Source organism: Mixophyes fleayi, chromosome 8 (assembly GCF_038048845.1).
Source record: "Mixophyes fleayi isolate aMixFle1 chromosome 8, aMixFle1.hap1, whole genome shotgun sequence".
Taxonomy (NCBI): Eukaryota; Metazoa; Chordata; class Amphibia; order Anura; family Limnodynastidae; genus Mixophyes; species Mixophyes fleayi.
The window spans coordinates 57,920,250-57,935,458 of NC_134409.1; the positions used below are offsets into that span (position 1 = coordinate 57,920,250).

At 39.5% G+C, this 15,209-nt stretch overlaps 1 protein-coding gene across 1 annotated transcript in view; it reads left to right on the top strand.

Annotated features, from left to right (window-relative positions):
* Nucleotides 1-12,850, top strand: part of AKNAD1 (AKNA domain containing 1) — a 106,108-nt gene extending 93,258 nt beyond the window's left edge. The window contains exons 17-18 of the mRNA XM_075184173.1: nucleotides 5,797-5,917; nucleotides 12,624-12,850. Of these exons, the coding sequence (XP_075040274.1) occupies nucleotides 5,797-5,917; nucleotides 12,624-12,755 (253 nt within the window). The 3' untranslated portion in view covers nucleotides 12,756-12,850. The remainder of the gene's footprint in view (nucleotides 1-5,796; nucleotides 5,918-12,623) is intronic.
* Nucleotides 12,851-15,209: the final 2,359 nt, after the last annotated feature.

The window sequence follows — 15,209 nt, forward strand, 5'->3', positions numbered from 1 at the left end:
CTTCCCCTACAGAACTCTATTCAAGCTCCTCACTCTTACATACAAGGTCCTCGCCAACGCCACTGCACCCTACATCTCCACACTCCTATCTATTCATGCTCCATCCCGTCCTCACCGATCTGCCAATGACCGTCGCCTATCTTCCCCCCTCATCACCTCCTCCCACGCGCGTATCCAAGACTTTGCCCGCGCTGCTCCCCTCCACTGGAACAAGCCCCCTCCCTCCATCAGGACTTCCCCTAACCTGTCCAGTTTCAAACAGGCTTTAAAAACCCACCTTTTTCTTAAAGCCTTCCAGTCTCCCACTTAACTACCTACCTTATCCTCTGCCTCTCCCCCTTCTTTCCCCTTCCCTGCCTCCGTCCCTCTACTCTCCCTCTCTCCCCTGTGTTTCTCCGTCTGTCCACCCCTCCCCTTAGATTGTACGCTCCTCTGAGCAGGGCCATCTCGCCTCCTGTTTCCACCACTTCTAACTCTGCTCTCCAGCTACTTTGCCCTGCTCCTCGAGGGCCCTCCTCCCCCCTCTGGGGGTCTCCCTGTCTTCCGCACCCTCCTTTTGGGCCCCGCAATTTGCGGATACTCCCCCCGCCCTCACTAGCTGTGCATTGAGCTTACTAAGTTACTGTGCTTTATGTTTACTGTACTGTGCTGTCTCACCTTGTATTGTAATTCGTTTTTGTCCCTGTACGGCACCACGGACACCTTGTGGCGCCCTATAAATAAAAATTAATAATAATAATAATAATAATAATAATAATAATAACCTTTACCTTTGTGAAAGGCTCCAATTCACATTGAGAACAGAGCACCCACATGAACTAAACAGATCATTAAATAGTGTATTAACCTATGAGTGGCTAATCAAACTGGTGAGAAGACCTCAGTGTTTAATCCTGAACTATCCAGTGACAACAAAATCACAAGGAAGAGGTGCAGAGAACAGAGATTATTATGGTCATTTGTTCCATTTGAAGTCCACTTGTTGCTCACCCTGCTATAGACACAAACATTAATTCTGTCATTATATTTAGATACTTGCACACAAAGTCTTGCTTTGCACAATGAGCCTCATTTATAGTTAAGAGGAAATACAGCTAAAGGGTGAGAATTTGCACCAGTTATAAGGAGGGAGCTGTAATGAGCGAGGCATGAAGGGGACAGCAATGAGAGGGTCATAGTTTTTCTATAGTGTACCTGATAACAATATGCCCTCAATTTTAGACAATAGGGGCCCCAGAACTCAGGCCCTGGGGGGCCTGAGACACGTAAGATGGGGGGGCTATGATGTAACATTGTTAGACAAATTTTAGACAAATATATAGGCAATGTTAGGTGAACGCAGCTCTACCTTCACGAGTAGTTCAGTGTGAAGTGGGATATACCTCTCAACTGTCCTTGCAGTCGGACCAAATCCTAATGAAGTGAGACAATCACCCAAACTTGGGACTGCTCCACCAGATTCAGGACAATTGGCAGACTGTCCTCCTCTCTCCTACCTGTTCTTGTCAGTTTTACTACCTGTGACTGCTGGTATCTTTAGCTCAGTTGCTGCTTGCCTGGGTTCTAAAATGTTGGAGGCCATATATGGACCAAAAAAACAAAAAAATGGGCACATGAAATTTATAAAACTCCAACCAGCCCCACGGTTAAATCAATAGCACCCAAGCTTAATAATTAGGCCCCACCAGCTCAATAAAATAATAGTATTCACATTTGATAAACAGATAAATAGATCTATTTCCCTCCAACCAGCCCTGGCATTAAATTAATAGCATTTCCCTCCAACCAGCCCCAAAATTAATTTAATAGTATTCCCATTTAATAAATAAACCTATAACCCTCCCTCCAAACAACCCCAGCAATAACTTAATATCATTTAGTTTTAATAAATATAACCATTTCCCACAACCATCCCCGGCATTAAATAATTAATATGCACATTTAATAAATATCCTTAATTCTCCCCAAACAGTCCTACATTCAATTAATAGCTCACAAACCATCCCAGAGTTAAATTAAAGGTCCCATCACCTCAACTTAAATTGATTGGCCCCTCTATTAAATAAAATAGCCCCACCAATAAATGAATATTGCCCTACCATCGCCTCACAAATAAAATAGCTGTCAACAAATAATTAACCCCATCTACACTTCACCATTAAATTAATAGTCTACCTCTCACCCACATTATACCCCCCATGCATTTCCATCACACATTATATGAAGACCATCCCTTCCTTCTCTCACATATTATATTAAGGCCTCCCTCAAACATTATATTAAGACCTCCCTCCCTTCTCTCACACATAATGTTAACATACCCCCTCCCTTTCTTCACACATTATATTAACATTCCCCCCTCCCTTTCTTCACGCTTACCTTACTCCATTCAACTGTTTTGGAGAGGCAGACTCCTCTGTCTGCCTCTCTTGCAGCTTTGCACATATGGGATGGCACCAATCATGGAATGTGCATCCCATGTGAAACCTTCTGTCACGAACACGCTCCCAGCTGCCGTGACTTTGGGGTGTTTGCTGTATGAGGTCACACACACGATTTCAGCCCGCAGTCTCTCTCACCTTTCACACAGGTTCTAGACCTACAGAATCGCCCCCAAACACAGCGCTCGCACACCCCCCAGACACTTCAAGATTCAGCCACCACCTATTGGGTACGGGCAATAGGACCCCAATATACTGTCCCACACTAGCACACAGGCTTCTAGTTCCACAAACTAGCAAGACTCACACCAGCACACACAGGGTTAACTCTTCACACCTCCAGACTGTTACACAAATGTAAATACAAGCACACACAGCTTGTTAATCAAATGTATCAACAAATCACACACAGGGTAACCTGGACGAGCAATCTCTCTTCTAAAAGGCTAATGGATTCTTTAGAGTATCAAGGACGCAACTTATTAAATTATGGATTTAATATAAAAAAAGTACAGGGCATAGAGATATAAAGAAAAATAATTAATAACAATTAATAAATTTGACATAACAAGCAAAAACAGTTTAAAATAAAAAGGATTACATTCAGATTTGCACTTACATGAATTGCATCTGGCCAAGAGGAATTTGGCTAAAAAGATGGACAGCTTATCAATGTAACTTGATTTCCTCAGAAGTCTGACAGCTTTTCCCCTCAGAACACAGATTCTTAAGCAAACTCAAATGGGACGGCATTCACAGGGGCAGTGTTCATGCTAATCGGGGGTTGTGTCCTGGGACACTTTTTCAAACCAAATTTACATGAGCGCCAGTATTTATTATATCTAATAATACATACAAATTTACATGTTGCCTGATTTACTAACCAATTCTACTATGTGATATATTTTTCCTGGACAGCGTTATATCAATCCAATTTTATCATTAACAAGTCCCCCATGACTTTGTCCATCTTTTCATATCAAACATGCCTAAGTACAGTGCATTCGCAGAGCTTACACTCCTTTTCTTCATTTCTCTGTGGGGCAGAATTCTTAATTTAACATATGAGCTGCCCTTCATCATGCTATTGAGGAATATGTGGTTGATCACTACTTTTATTGATTTTAAGTGGCATATTTTAAAACTGAATTTTTTTTGTCCATACAGTATTACATATAGGCTATGTTAGCACATGGCCTCATTGAGCCAGACCACATGCTGAGCGGTACCTAAAATTCTATTCAATTGTCACAAATAGTCTAGATCTCACCCCGGGAGTCCTTTGAACTGCCCCCAGGTGACACTTCTATCTGTTCACACTGGGGTGTGTGAAGCCATCAAACACAATCAGACTCTGCGTCTTTAACTGTTACACTAACTTATCAATGGATTCATTTGATATCACCTATTTACACTGCAGTTATGAATTATCCCTTTTAAATTACTGCAAGCTCTCTATGTTCACGACACCTTCTCTTATCAGGACTGGAGAAGGCCTCACATAGGGGGTAGGAGGGATGGATCATAAGATCCACTGCAACATAAAGGAAGGTGGCTGGTTCTGGAGGAGGGACCAGCCACCTTCCCCCTACTACACTTTCTCCCTGCTGGCAACTGGTCTCCAGTCCTATGTGTCCCGGGCCCCCCAAAGCCTTAATCAAGCTCTGTATGTGATCTTAAAGCGAGGTACATAAATGCACCTAGCCCACATCTAGTTAGGAATGCCTCTGATCTGCCTAGATCTTCCCATCAGAACATGCAAAATTTTGCACCCCCATAGACACTGTTATTCATTATGTACAAATTCCATGTACTTTGAATAAAACCACATGCATATAAAATAGCAAAAATAAATAAAATTTTGTCAAAAAACATAATTTCCTGCTGCAACCCACAATTTTAAGGTCTAACGACAGAGCATACCAAGAATATGAAGAGGTTTCTGCTGTGAGAACAGAACTAATCTACTATCTATTGCTTAAACAACCCCTTACTGTGATGCATACATTGGTCTGTTTTAGGGACCACTAAATGTATTTTATACAAAGAAGCTACAAGAAACATTCACAAATAAATGCACAATTTTCCTGAAGATATTGTGCAGAAGCATTTTTGTGTGCAAGACTACTAAAGAAAAGAGCCACTGAGAGCCTATATTGGTATTATCACGATACAAAGCAGGTCTTTTGGATCCTTCGCTGTCTGCATGGTTTGACTCTGCCCACCACGAAGTTGTGGAGTCTAACAAGGTGAAGGTATTCATTAGGGTGCCCCACAAGGAGATTTGGCCTTAGCTGCTTCATCCCACAGTTTGCAGTTTTCCAGGGCGGGCACCAGGTGAGACTGGTTGGAGAAATAATGGATATCAGATACGGTTAGAGACTGCAGGTACAGGATACCAGGATTTTCAGGTTAGCTGAGGAGCAGGAGTACTGGATACCAGGCACAGTAAGGCAACTGCAGGTACAGGTTGTCAAGATAACCACGTACAGCTGGAAGATGGAGATGCTTGATACCAAGCACAATAGGATAATTGCAGGTACAGGTTGTCAAGATAACCAGGTTTAGCTGGGAGCTGGAGCTGCTGAATATCAGGCAAAGTAGAGTAACTGCAGGTACAGGTTGTCAAGATAGCCAGGTTTACCTGGGAAGCTGGAGAGGCTGGGTACCAGACACATTAGGATAATTACAGGTACAGCTTGTCAGGTTAACCAGTTTTAGCTGGGAAGCTGGAGATGCTAGGTAACCAGATACAATAGGATAACTACACAGAGCCAAGTAATCCACAACTTTGCAGGCTGATGGACAAGGATATCTATTGGGGGTGCCTTAAATATCTGGGAGAGGTGAGTAGGAAGGATAATTAATCAGACTATGGCTGAAAGATAGATAAAAGAAGGCAAACACCAACGGTCAAGATGCTGCGCCTGAGGGAGCGATGTGGGCACAGAGGTAAGTGTATCAGACCACGGCAGTCAAGCCTGAGGGTCCAGCGCGTGACAGGTAAAATAGGGCAGAGCACTCAATTCAAAATTTGCTATTTAATTATTAAGCTCTCTTTTGTCAAGATATTGTATGCTCATTTTACATACAGAACTGTGAAAAGGGACAGAGTAACTTTTCATAATGGAACAAACTATATTTCAGACTTGTTTGCTGTAGAACAATACTACTTCAATATTTCTGAAATACAAATATATATTTCTAGACTTGTAAAGTTAAGAAGCAATTCCACATACTTAGCTGCATTTCCATATATGTATCTATTTTCATAGTTCACCAGTTCACTAATACTGTGGAAACAAAGCTAGATCACGAAAATGTATGTATGACAATAGTATTGTTTGTCTTTCAGATCTAAGATGAAAGGTTTGGTTTCACATCATCCACAGTTTGCTGTCCCAGTTATATCAACCATGCAAAGAAAATCTTGGCCACGTGCAAAGCGGAACAGCCTAGATTACATAGATACCAAGGTAACCACTTCATTACATGATGCCTAAAATGTATACCTATATTGTCAACATGTGAGTGCAAATACCAAGGACAATTGTGCATGTTTTTCTGTTTGTGCATCTACTGTGCATGCATGAAGGGTATGCACAGAAGATGCACAATGATAGTAGAGGTGTGGGCAGCACATAGCACATTTTGTTTCCTTCATGGTTCAGAGTGAATTTATTATACAAAAGTGGATTGTTTTCCATTCTTCTCCCCACTCCGTTCCAGATTGTAGAGCAAACAGGACAATAGCCCTGACAAGACAACACGCCAACCTATAGTACTTGGAAAACGCTATGTAAATCTGTGACATACACTGAGCACAGCCACCTGTATATGTTTCCACCTCATTAGCCATAATGGATGCAGAAAGAGGCAGATGGCTACTGGAGGATTTGAGATGGCGGGATACTGGTATTGAACAAATTCTAGATGAGGCTGTTGTCCGACTTAATATAAAGGTTTTATATGTATTGCGTTACATTTCTGTTATTTTTTTTCGGGACACTGCTTATGTAATCATGTATGGAAGCACTGTACGTCTTTTCAATGTGTGACTAAACCACCTATATCACCATGGGTGGGAATCACTGCTGATATAATCCGTAAGGGTCTGGCCTAATTGCTATTTTTCCTCCTGCCCTGTGTGGTATTTTACTTTCTCCTTAATTCAGCATCATATTAATGGCTTTCTTGGATACAGTAATAATAGAAAAATTAATTAGGCGCTCATTGACTTAAAGAGTTAACCCTAAATCGGGGAGTCAAATTGTAGTTAAGGGCCTTAATGCCGGAGTGGCTCACCAATAATACTGATTCATCTATTAATAAAAAAGGTTTTATTGCACATACTTATACCACTAAAACAGACCTTGTTAATTTCTGAAAAAGACCAATGGTCACTAACTTGTATCTCTAGCGGTATTCTTACATTGTAAAGTGAAACAATTAATTCAAATCATACCCTATTGATCACAGTTGGTATATGTGCTGATTATTTGGGAGAGTCCTGAGAGAACTTAGTTAGATTTCCTGGAACATATTAATAACAATGAATATGGGCTTAAATTTACAGCACAATATAGCCAAAATTCCATTGATTTTTTGGATCTAGAAATATTCATCAGGGAGGACAAATTAGCAACCAGAATATTTAGAAAAACTGTGGATGTCAATAGCTTCATTCTATCAGAGAGTAATCATCGCCCCAATTGGCTGCACAGTATTCCCTTCAGCCAATTTACACTGGTTAGACGCAACTGCACTGAGATTCAAAATTATATCACACAAGGGGAGAGTATGAAGCAACAATTTCTGTAGAAAAAATATGACAAAGATTTAAAGTTAGAAAGTTAACAAAGCGTTCTCCAAGCTCAAGAATACTGATAGGAATAGTCTCTTGTAATACAAGGACAAAACATCAGAGATTGATATATCCCATCCATTAGCCAAAACACAAGCAGAACCCATTTATTTTGTGACCGATTACTCACATGGAGCCAACCTCATCAGAAGGATTATTCGCAAGCATTGGCATGTTTTAAAACGGGACAATTTGCTAGGACCCCAATTACCATCCTATCTAAAAATGGTATTCAGGAAAGCTCCTGATCTTAAAAGAGCAATGACATCTAATCATATTCCCAGTGAGACAACCATGTATAAACATAGTTGGCTGAAGATAAAATTCCCAAGAGTGTTTTTTTCTATTGTGGTCTGTGCGCCAATTGTCTAGCACTGGGGTGCAGAAGTACAAGACCTGTTAGGGGTACCAATCAACATCAAGTGGTCAGATATTTAAGATTCAGGATTTTATCACCTGCAGTAGCACTAACGTGGTACATTTACTTCAGTGTACTTGTGGGAAACAATACATTGGTAGGACTATCAGGAAACTAAAGGTGTGAGTTAGAGAACATTTAAGGAACATTAGGATAGGATGTGAAAACCATCATTTATCCAGACATTTCAAATAAGCCCATAATTGCAATTATACGGGTGTTTCTTTTATTGGAATTAAAAAGATCACCAATAATTGGAGAGGAGGGAACCTGGTACAAAAATTAAATAGGGAAGAGACTAAAGCGATATACAACCGTAAAAAATTGATACCAAAAGGATTTAATGTCGAATTTGACCTCTCTATCTACTGAATATGGTGGAATTATTGTACATATCTCTTTTTAGATTCCGCTGTCATTTCTTGGGCGCGTGCACCCACTTTCCGCCCATCTGGTCGCTAATTCCATAGGGATGCACATGTGGGACATACTATCTACAGTCTTATCCCCCTGACTATGCCCAAACGCAGTTGATCTTGGAAGCCAACCAGGGTGAACCAGGTAATTAACAGGATCGGGGACTACCTGAGAACACCTGGTACAGTAGGGACATCGCCCCCCTATGTGCACTAGGAAGACCTCTTGTGGTGGACTGATTGGTGGCGGTGACCCAGAAAACATCTGGTAATCTGCTTCCAATTTATTTATTCCACCTCTAATTCATGGTCTCTACATATCTATATATGTAAAGTAGTGGGAGTCACGAGCCTAATTTATCTACTAGACTAATGACACCATTTAATGAGCAACATTAGTGCTTTTAATTAATATGTAACATGAGTTATAATTATATTCTAATTCCAATACACTAATTGTGTGGATTGGGTCAATGTAAGACTATCAATTACCCCACCCCCATACTCATTTGGACCTTATATAGGTCAACATGGCTAAGCATATACTATTGAGATTGATTTATATCTAGCAAGATGAGGTAAAATTAATATCAGTCTGGTCCCTTTTTGCAAGCATTAATTAGGTTGGTACTATTACAAAATACAACCTCATCAATTTAAGAATCTCCATAGTTGATATACCAATATGAGGCATTATTATACGTTAATTGCAATGTTGTATAACATCAAGTATCCTATGCAATTGGTGCTGAGTTATAACTACATATGTCATTATGGTTTTTATTCACAACTTTTATAACTATTACTGTGTGGGATTATCTTGAGTGGATTGCTTTCTACTGGAGGATTTACAGTGGACAATATATTCAATTGCTGATTGGCTGGTTACTTTGCTGTTTTTTTTACATATTTTATTCCATATATGTATGTGTGTGTGTGTGTGTGTGTGAGAGAGATATTATATATATATATATATATATATATATATATATATATATATATATATATTTCTAGATTTTTTTGTTCTTCACTATATTTGATCCCTCCATATATTATGTATTAATGAATTCATTTTTTTATTTTTTTTTATTTTAACTTTTGTTAAATATGGTATGTTATATCTGATGTGCAGTTAATTCATATACCATCTGTGATCAATAGAGTATTAATTGTTTCACTGGACAATTTGATAATACCACTAGAGATTGAGGTTAGTGACCATTGGTCTTTTTCAAGAATCAACAAGATCTGTTTTAGTGGTATAAGTATGTGCAATAAAACCTTTTTTATTTATAGATGAATCAGTATTATTGGCAAACCACACTTGCATTGAGGTCCTTAACTACAATTTGACGCCCGATTTAAGCTTAACCCTATTAGTCAATGAGCGCCTAATTTATTTTTCCATTGTTAAACTTTAAAGGAGGGATACCCTTTGTTAGTGCAGCACAACCCTTTCTTCCCTCTTGGATACAGTAATGCTACTCTCTATACATTGTATATGTACACGCAGTGTTATTTACTAATAAAATGCAGTAACCCATAGTAACTGATTCATCTAGTGTAAATTGTCTGAAAACTGAACCCACCCTACTCTGGGATCCGAGTAGACTCGCACGCCGGCTCGGTACTTTTGTACGTCCTCGGATCTAAATCAAGGCAAAAACGTTATTGTTGCATTGTCGGATCTCGCGGATTTTGAATTCCATAAGTACCTCCGTCACCAGGAGATCCAGCGCTATTGCTCACACAGAAACAGGGGTAGCAGTGTTCTTATCACTCTCAAGTCTCCAGTGCCATTGCTCATACAGAAACAGGAGGGGTAGCAGTGTTCTTGTCACTTGACAAAAATTGACTGGAAATTACTTTAAATTAATGTTATTGATAATGTAGGAACAAAAAAGAACCAAATTATGTGATTTTAGGCCAAAAAATTGGGATTTTAGAAAAAAATAGCGATTCGAAACCAAAACACGCGAGGGCGGTTTTGCCAAAACCAAAACATGAAGTTAATCCAGATTCAAAACCAAAACACAGGGGTCAGTGAACATCTCTAATCTAATGTGGCTCTTTTACAATGAGTCAGTCACAGATGAATATATTTGGGGGTATATTTACTAAACTGTGGGTTTGAAAAAGTGGAGATGTTGCCTATAGCAACCAATCAGATTCTAGTTCTCATTTATTTAGTACATTCTACAAAATGATAGCTAGAATCTGATTGGTTGTTATAGGCAACATCTCCACTTTTTCAAACCAGCAGTTTAGTAACTATACTCCATAGGCTTTTACTAAAATAGCTGAAAAACATGCTCTGTTAGCGCTATATGATGACATATTTGAGAATCACTGCTGTGTACGTGTATATATACATGTACACAGCAGTGTACACCATTTCATAGTCTACAAATGGAGTGCACAATAAGTTCCTCAGGATGGGAATAGCAATATACAAATATGTTGAATGACACTCTTCGGCAAAAAGTTTAAACCAGAGTCTTTATATTGCAATATATCTGTTTTCTATTAGACCTTTCTCAAGGACATATTAGTGCCAAATTAATTTATTTTTAAATATGTCCTATATACATCATGCAGTTGTGACCTAATATAAACAAATGCCATTTAATTACAATTACTTAGCTGTTTATACAGTCGTAAGTTTTGAAACAGACAGGTGGCAGATTTAAATAATGTTAAGTGAGCATGGTAGGAGAAGGCTGCAGAAATCTAGTGAATTGAGGACCAAAAACAGGCTCCTGGGGTTAAATGTATTAAGCTGCGAGTTTCTGGTGGGTTAGAGAACTTATAGCAACCAATTAGATTTTAGTTACCATTTATTTAGTACATCCTACAAACTGATAGCTAGAATCTGACTGGTTGCATTAGGCAACATTTCCACTTTTCAAACCCACAGGAAACTCACAGTTTGATACATTTACCCACTGGAGTCAGACGTTAGGTGGTAAGTGCTGTTGGTTTTGGTAAGGCGTTTGTTCAGTAATCTAGCAACTTTTAAGTATTTGAAGGAACAACAGGCAACTTTGTCTAGTCTCCAGACAAAGCCAGCCTAGATTAGATACCATATCCCTTAACTCTTAGCATGGTTTGCTTAGAGTTATCCGAGAGAAATCAGATTGCACACATGTCAATATAAGCTGAGTTAGAGACAGTTGGTTGGTTACTTATATATCAATAATAGCCTCTTCATATATTGGAGTAAACGTGAATTTATAATTATATTTTGATGGGGAAGGTATGGTATAATTGTGCTCAAACAGTGCATCTGAATACTGGTTACAGTTGTGCATCACCGATAAAGAAATGGCACATCATTGAAAGTGCTGGCATAGCAGTGTTGACAGACAGCATTGTGTCATAGATTCCTGGTAGCAAGAGGGCTCAAATAAAGTATTAATGACCTTCCAGAATTTTAGAGGATTGGAAGTGTTTTGATAAAAAAAAATTGTCATGAGTAAAATTTTGCGTTTGCTGCTTGTTTGTCTAGTGAAAATATATGTGCCTGTAGTCATGGAGATCTTTCTCAGAACTGCAATGATTTCATCTCTTCCACAAGGCATTATGGTATAATTCAATAGGATCAGAAGTATCCAGGGAAGTTGAGTCTCACTCACACTGGCTCTGTGGCTTTTGCACAGGGTTACATGAGTATTGCAGAGTTTTAGGAAATTATGCAGACTCAAGGTCAAGGTCTGGTATGAATTTGAATTTAAATCAGGGACAGTTAGTTAGATTATCGATGAATTGATCGAACGCAAAAATGTTTGTACTAGAGTTTAGAAGTTTGATTTTACGTACACAATATGCTATTGGGGGTCACTGAAAATGTCAGGTAGATTCTGGAGTTGTGGTTACGGCCAGGACAGGATCAAATTTATGAGTCAATGATTGGAGGAATTGAGATACATCCTTGTTGTTTGGGTAATAATTAGTTGGTTTAAATTTAGATATTTGCCATTTTGGAGGTCTTGTACACCTTCAGCTGTAACTGACTAAAGAAAAATTAAGATTACTTTTATTTACATTAAAGGAGTTTCTAGCTGCAGACAACGTCAATGTATTAGTTGGTGTATGTGCTTCTGCAGCTTATAATAAATACAATGCTTTATGTTTCTGTCTTTTTCCTGTAATTTCCAGCCATATATATTTAGTACAGATAAAGTAGTATGTTTGAGCAGTTGTATCAACAGAGCAGTTCTATCTTGTATCCAAAATCATCCAATAAACAATCATCAGCAGTCCCCTTTATGAATCACATAAGCCCCCAAATAATGGGTGGTGTCCTGTCCTATATGCCTGTATCAGTTACTTCTTCTGTTATGCCATAATTGAGTCTTGGGGTGGTCAGATCATTAAATGTAGTTAAACTGAAGCTATACCATTCTAAAATTGAAAAAAGGACTTCAGTCTATAGCATTGCTTAATAATTGTGTAATTAATGTATTCTGACACTTTGTGCACAGACCCTGAATTCTGTTTTGGATCAAGCTTTAAGAACAGCCAAGAACATGCAGAGAACTTCCGAGAGGATGGTGCAACAACTGACTGCAGACTTGGTTAATCGTCCTTCTTATCGCAGCTCCTGCAGCTTCTAGTGTAAGAAAGATCCAGGCAATAAGGAGTTGCGTTACCAACTTCCAGCTATGGTTTAGATGATTAATACTCTCCTACATGACTGCTAGTTATCCCATAATAAAAATCTGAACTACATATTGTTTTTATTCTTTCGCCTATATATTTTTAATGGGTGAGCTGGTCTCTGATAGGATATACAAGGGTGTACCTAATGTAAATCCATTTCAGTAGAGTTGAATGTCTTGTAGAGCACATTTCTTGTGAGTGGCTTTGTATGTTCATGTGTAAAACATAGTTTCAAAATTATCCAAAAAGTCTCTGCACTATCACGTTGCCCATCAGCAAGAGAAGGGGCAACGAGGGCAGAATGCCTGTTTGCATCTCTATAACCACTATGTTATATATGAACCCATAACATGGCTCTATATTACATATTATATTGTATATAATCTTGCTGATAGCAATGTATATACTCACAGGTAGTTATACACGTGCCCGTGGTATTTACTATACAAGGTTCATTACTATAGCATGTACCTTGTACAGGCGTTGCCTTCTTAAATTATTACCTGAACAAGTCGGATCACACTGAGTCTCTTCAATGTGACGTCAGCCACCGCTGCCGGCTTCTTCAAGGGCCACAGCTGAGAAAAGTCATCCTTGTAAGCTGTCATTCATTTCAGTCAGTCGGCAAGCAGATCTTCGGTTTCCTCCAGCCGTGGTAAGCACTGTCGAGTTTTCCACGGCCGGAAAACTGACTACCACCGGTTGCTAGAGGTGTATAAAGTCAAGCACCTAGCCACGCAGTTTCCATTTGCAAACATTTGTTATACAAAATGGGTCATTCTGAAAAGCTCAGTGACTTCAAGCGTGGTACTGTGATAGGATGCCATCTTTGCAATAACAGTTTGGGGAAGGCCCTTTTCTATTACAAAATTACTGTGCCCCAGTGCACAAAGCAAGGACAACAAAGACATGATTTGATGAGTTCAGTGTGGTGGAAGAACATGACTGAGCCGCACAGAGCCTTGACCTCCACCCCATCAAACACCTATGGGATGAACTGGAACAGAGATTGCGAGCCAGGCCTTCTCGTCCAACATCAGTGTCTGACCTACCTCATAAGTGCTCTACAGAGTGAATGGGCACAAATTCCCACAGAAACACTCCAACATCTTGTGGAAAGCCTACCAAGAAGAGTGAAAGCTGTTTTCGCTGCATATTGAAGTATATGTATTTAAATATGGGGACTGGTTCAAGATCTAAGTATGCTGGGGAAAAATATGTTATGTATTTCACCGCTAAAAAAGCCAAGCTAACTTGCCAAATGGATGTTCAGGACCAGATGTCCAATGTGAGACTTGCAAAGCTAAGTATCACAGTCTATGTACATATGGGGCCATTATGATGGAACCGGTCTAAATTAGGTCACTAGCTCAATCCATCATGGAGCTAAAGCGGCTCGTGGCATGTCCTCATGAGGTAAGTGACAAAAAAAACCCTCCTAACCCCCGTAGAGACTCCAGCAATTGATTAATCTTATCATGAAATGTTTTTCCAGAGGTTACCAGAGGCCATAGCAGTGGCCCAAGAACCCCTTGGACCAGTAGTTTAGAAACTTATGTTTAGTGGTTGGTGCAAGTGTGTACCTCGTGTGGAGATTACTGGACTTTTCCTCAGCTCAGAAGCTTCACAGGTGTCATCGGTCCATCCAGGATCAATTTTACCTCTCAGGAAGAGGTTAAGATTCCAGTGTAGTCAGATTTTGAGAACCTAACAGGTTAGGAAGATAACCCTTCTAATAGGCAGCGAGACGATGAGTTGGTGTTAGTTGATATGCCCTCAATATTCAATACTGAGGAACCAGAGGTTCTGGATATCTTCTTATTCAAATGAAAAATAGAGAAAATTTATTTTCTATTTTCCACAATTGGCGGCGATTTTGAGTGAAGCCTAATAGCAGATTTCAGGTCACTTTGAAGAATTTGAGTTAAATACCCCTTCTCTGACCAAAATGGATGCCCCCAAACCAAATCCACTACAGTTCCAATTCCAAATGCTGCTTCTTTGAAAGTTAGTACAGATAGTAAATGTGAAGTGGTTTTAAAATCTGTTTTGCGACACTTATGCCCATTTTGCTGCTGATTGAGTAAATAAGGTGATAGAGAAGTGGGTTGCACAGATTAGTGAGGGCTTACAATCTGGTATGTCAAAATCAGGATTGTTTCCCCAGTCGACAATGAGAAATGTCATAATATATGTGTAATGCAGTTATGGTGGTATTATTCTTTTCAGTGTCTTGGCCTTGGTTGTTGCAGCCTTGTTTACAATCTGGCTAAGATTCTAGGAGGCAGATGTGGAGTCCAAGAGGACTCTGGAATCTTTATCCTTTAAGGGGAGTGTTAGCTTTGGTCTGGAATTGAGAAAGTTTGTCTCTCAAGCCACAGGGGGAAAAGAGCTCCTTTCTCCCAGTG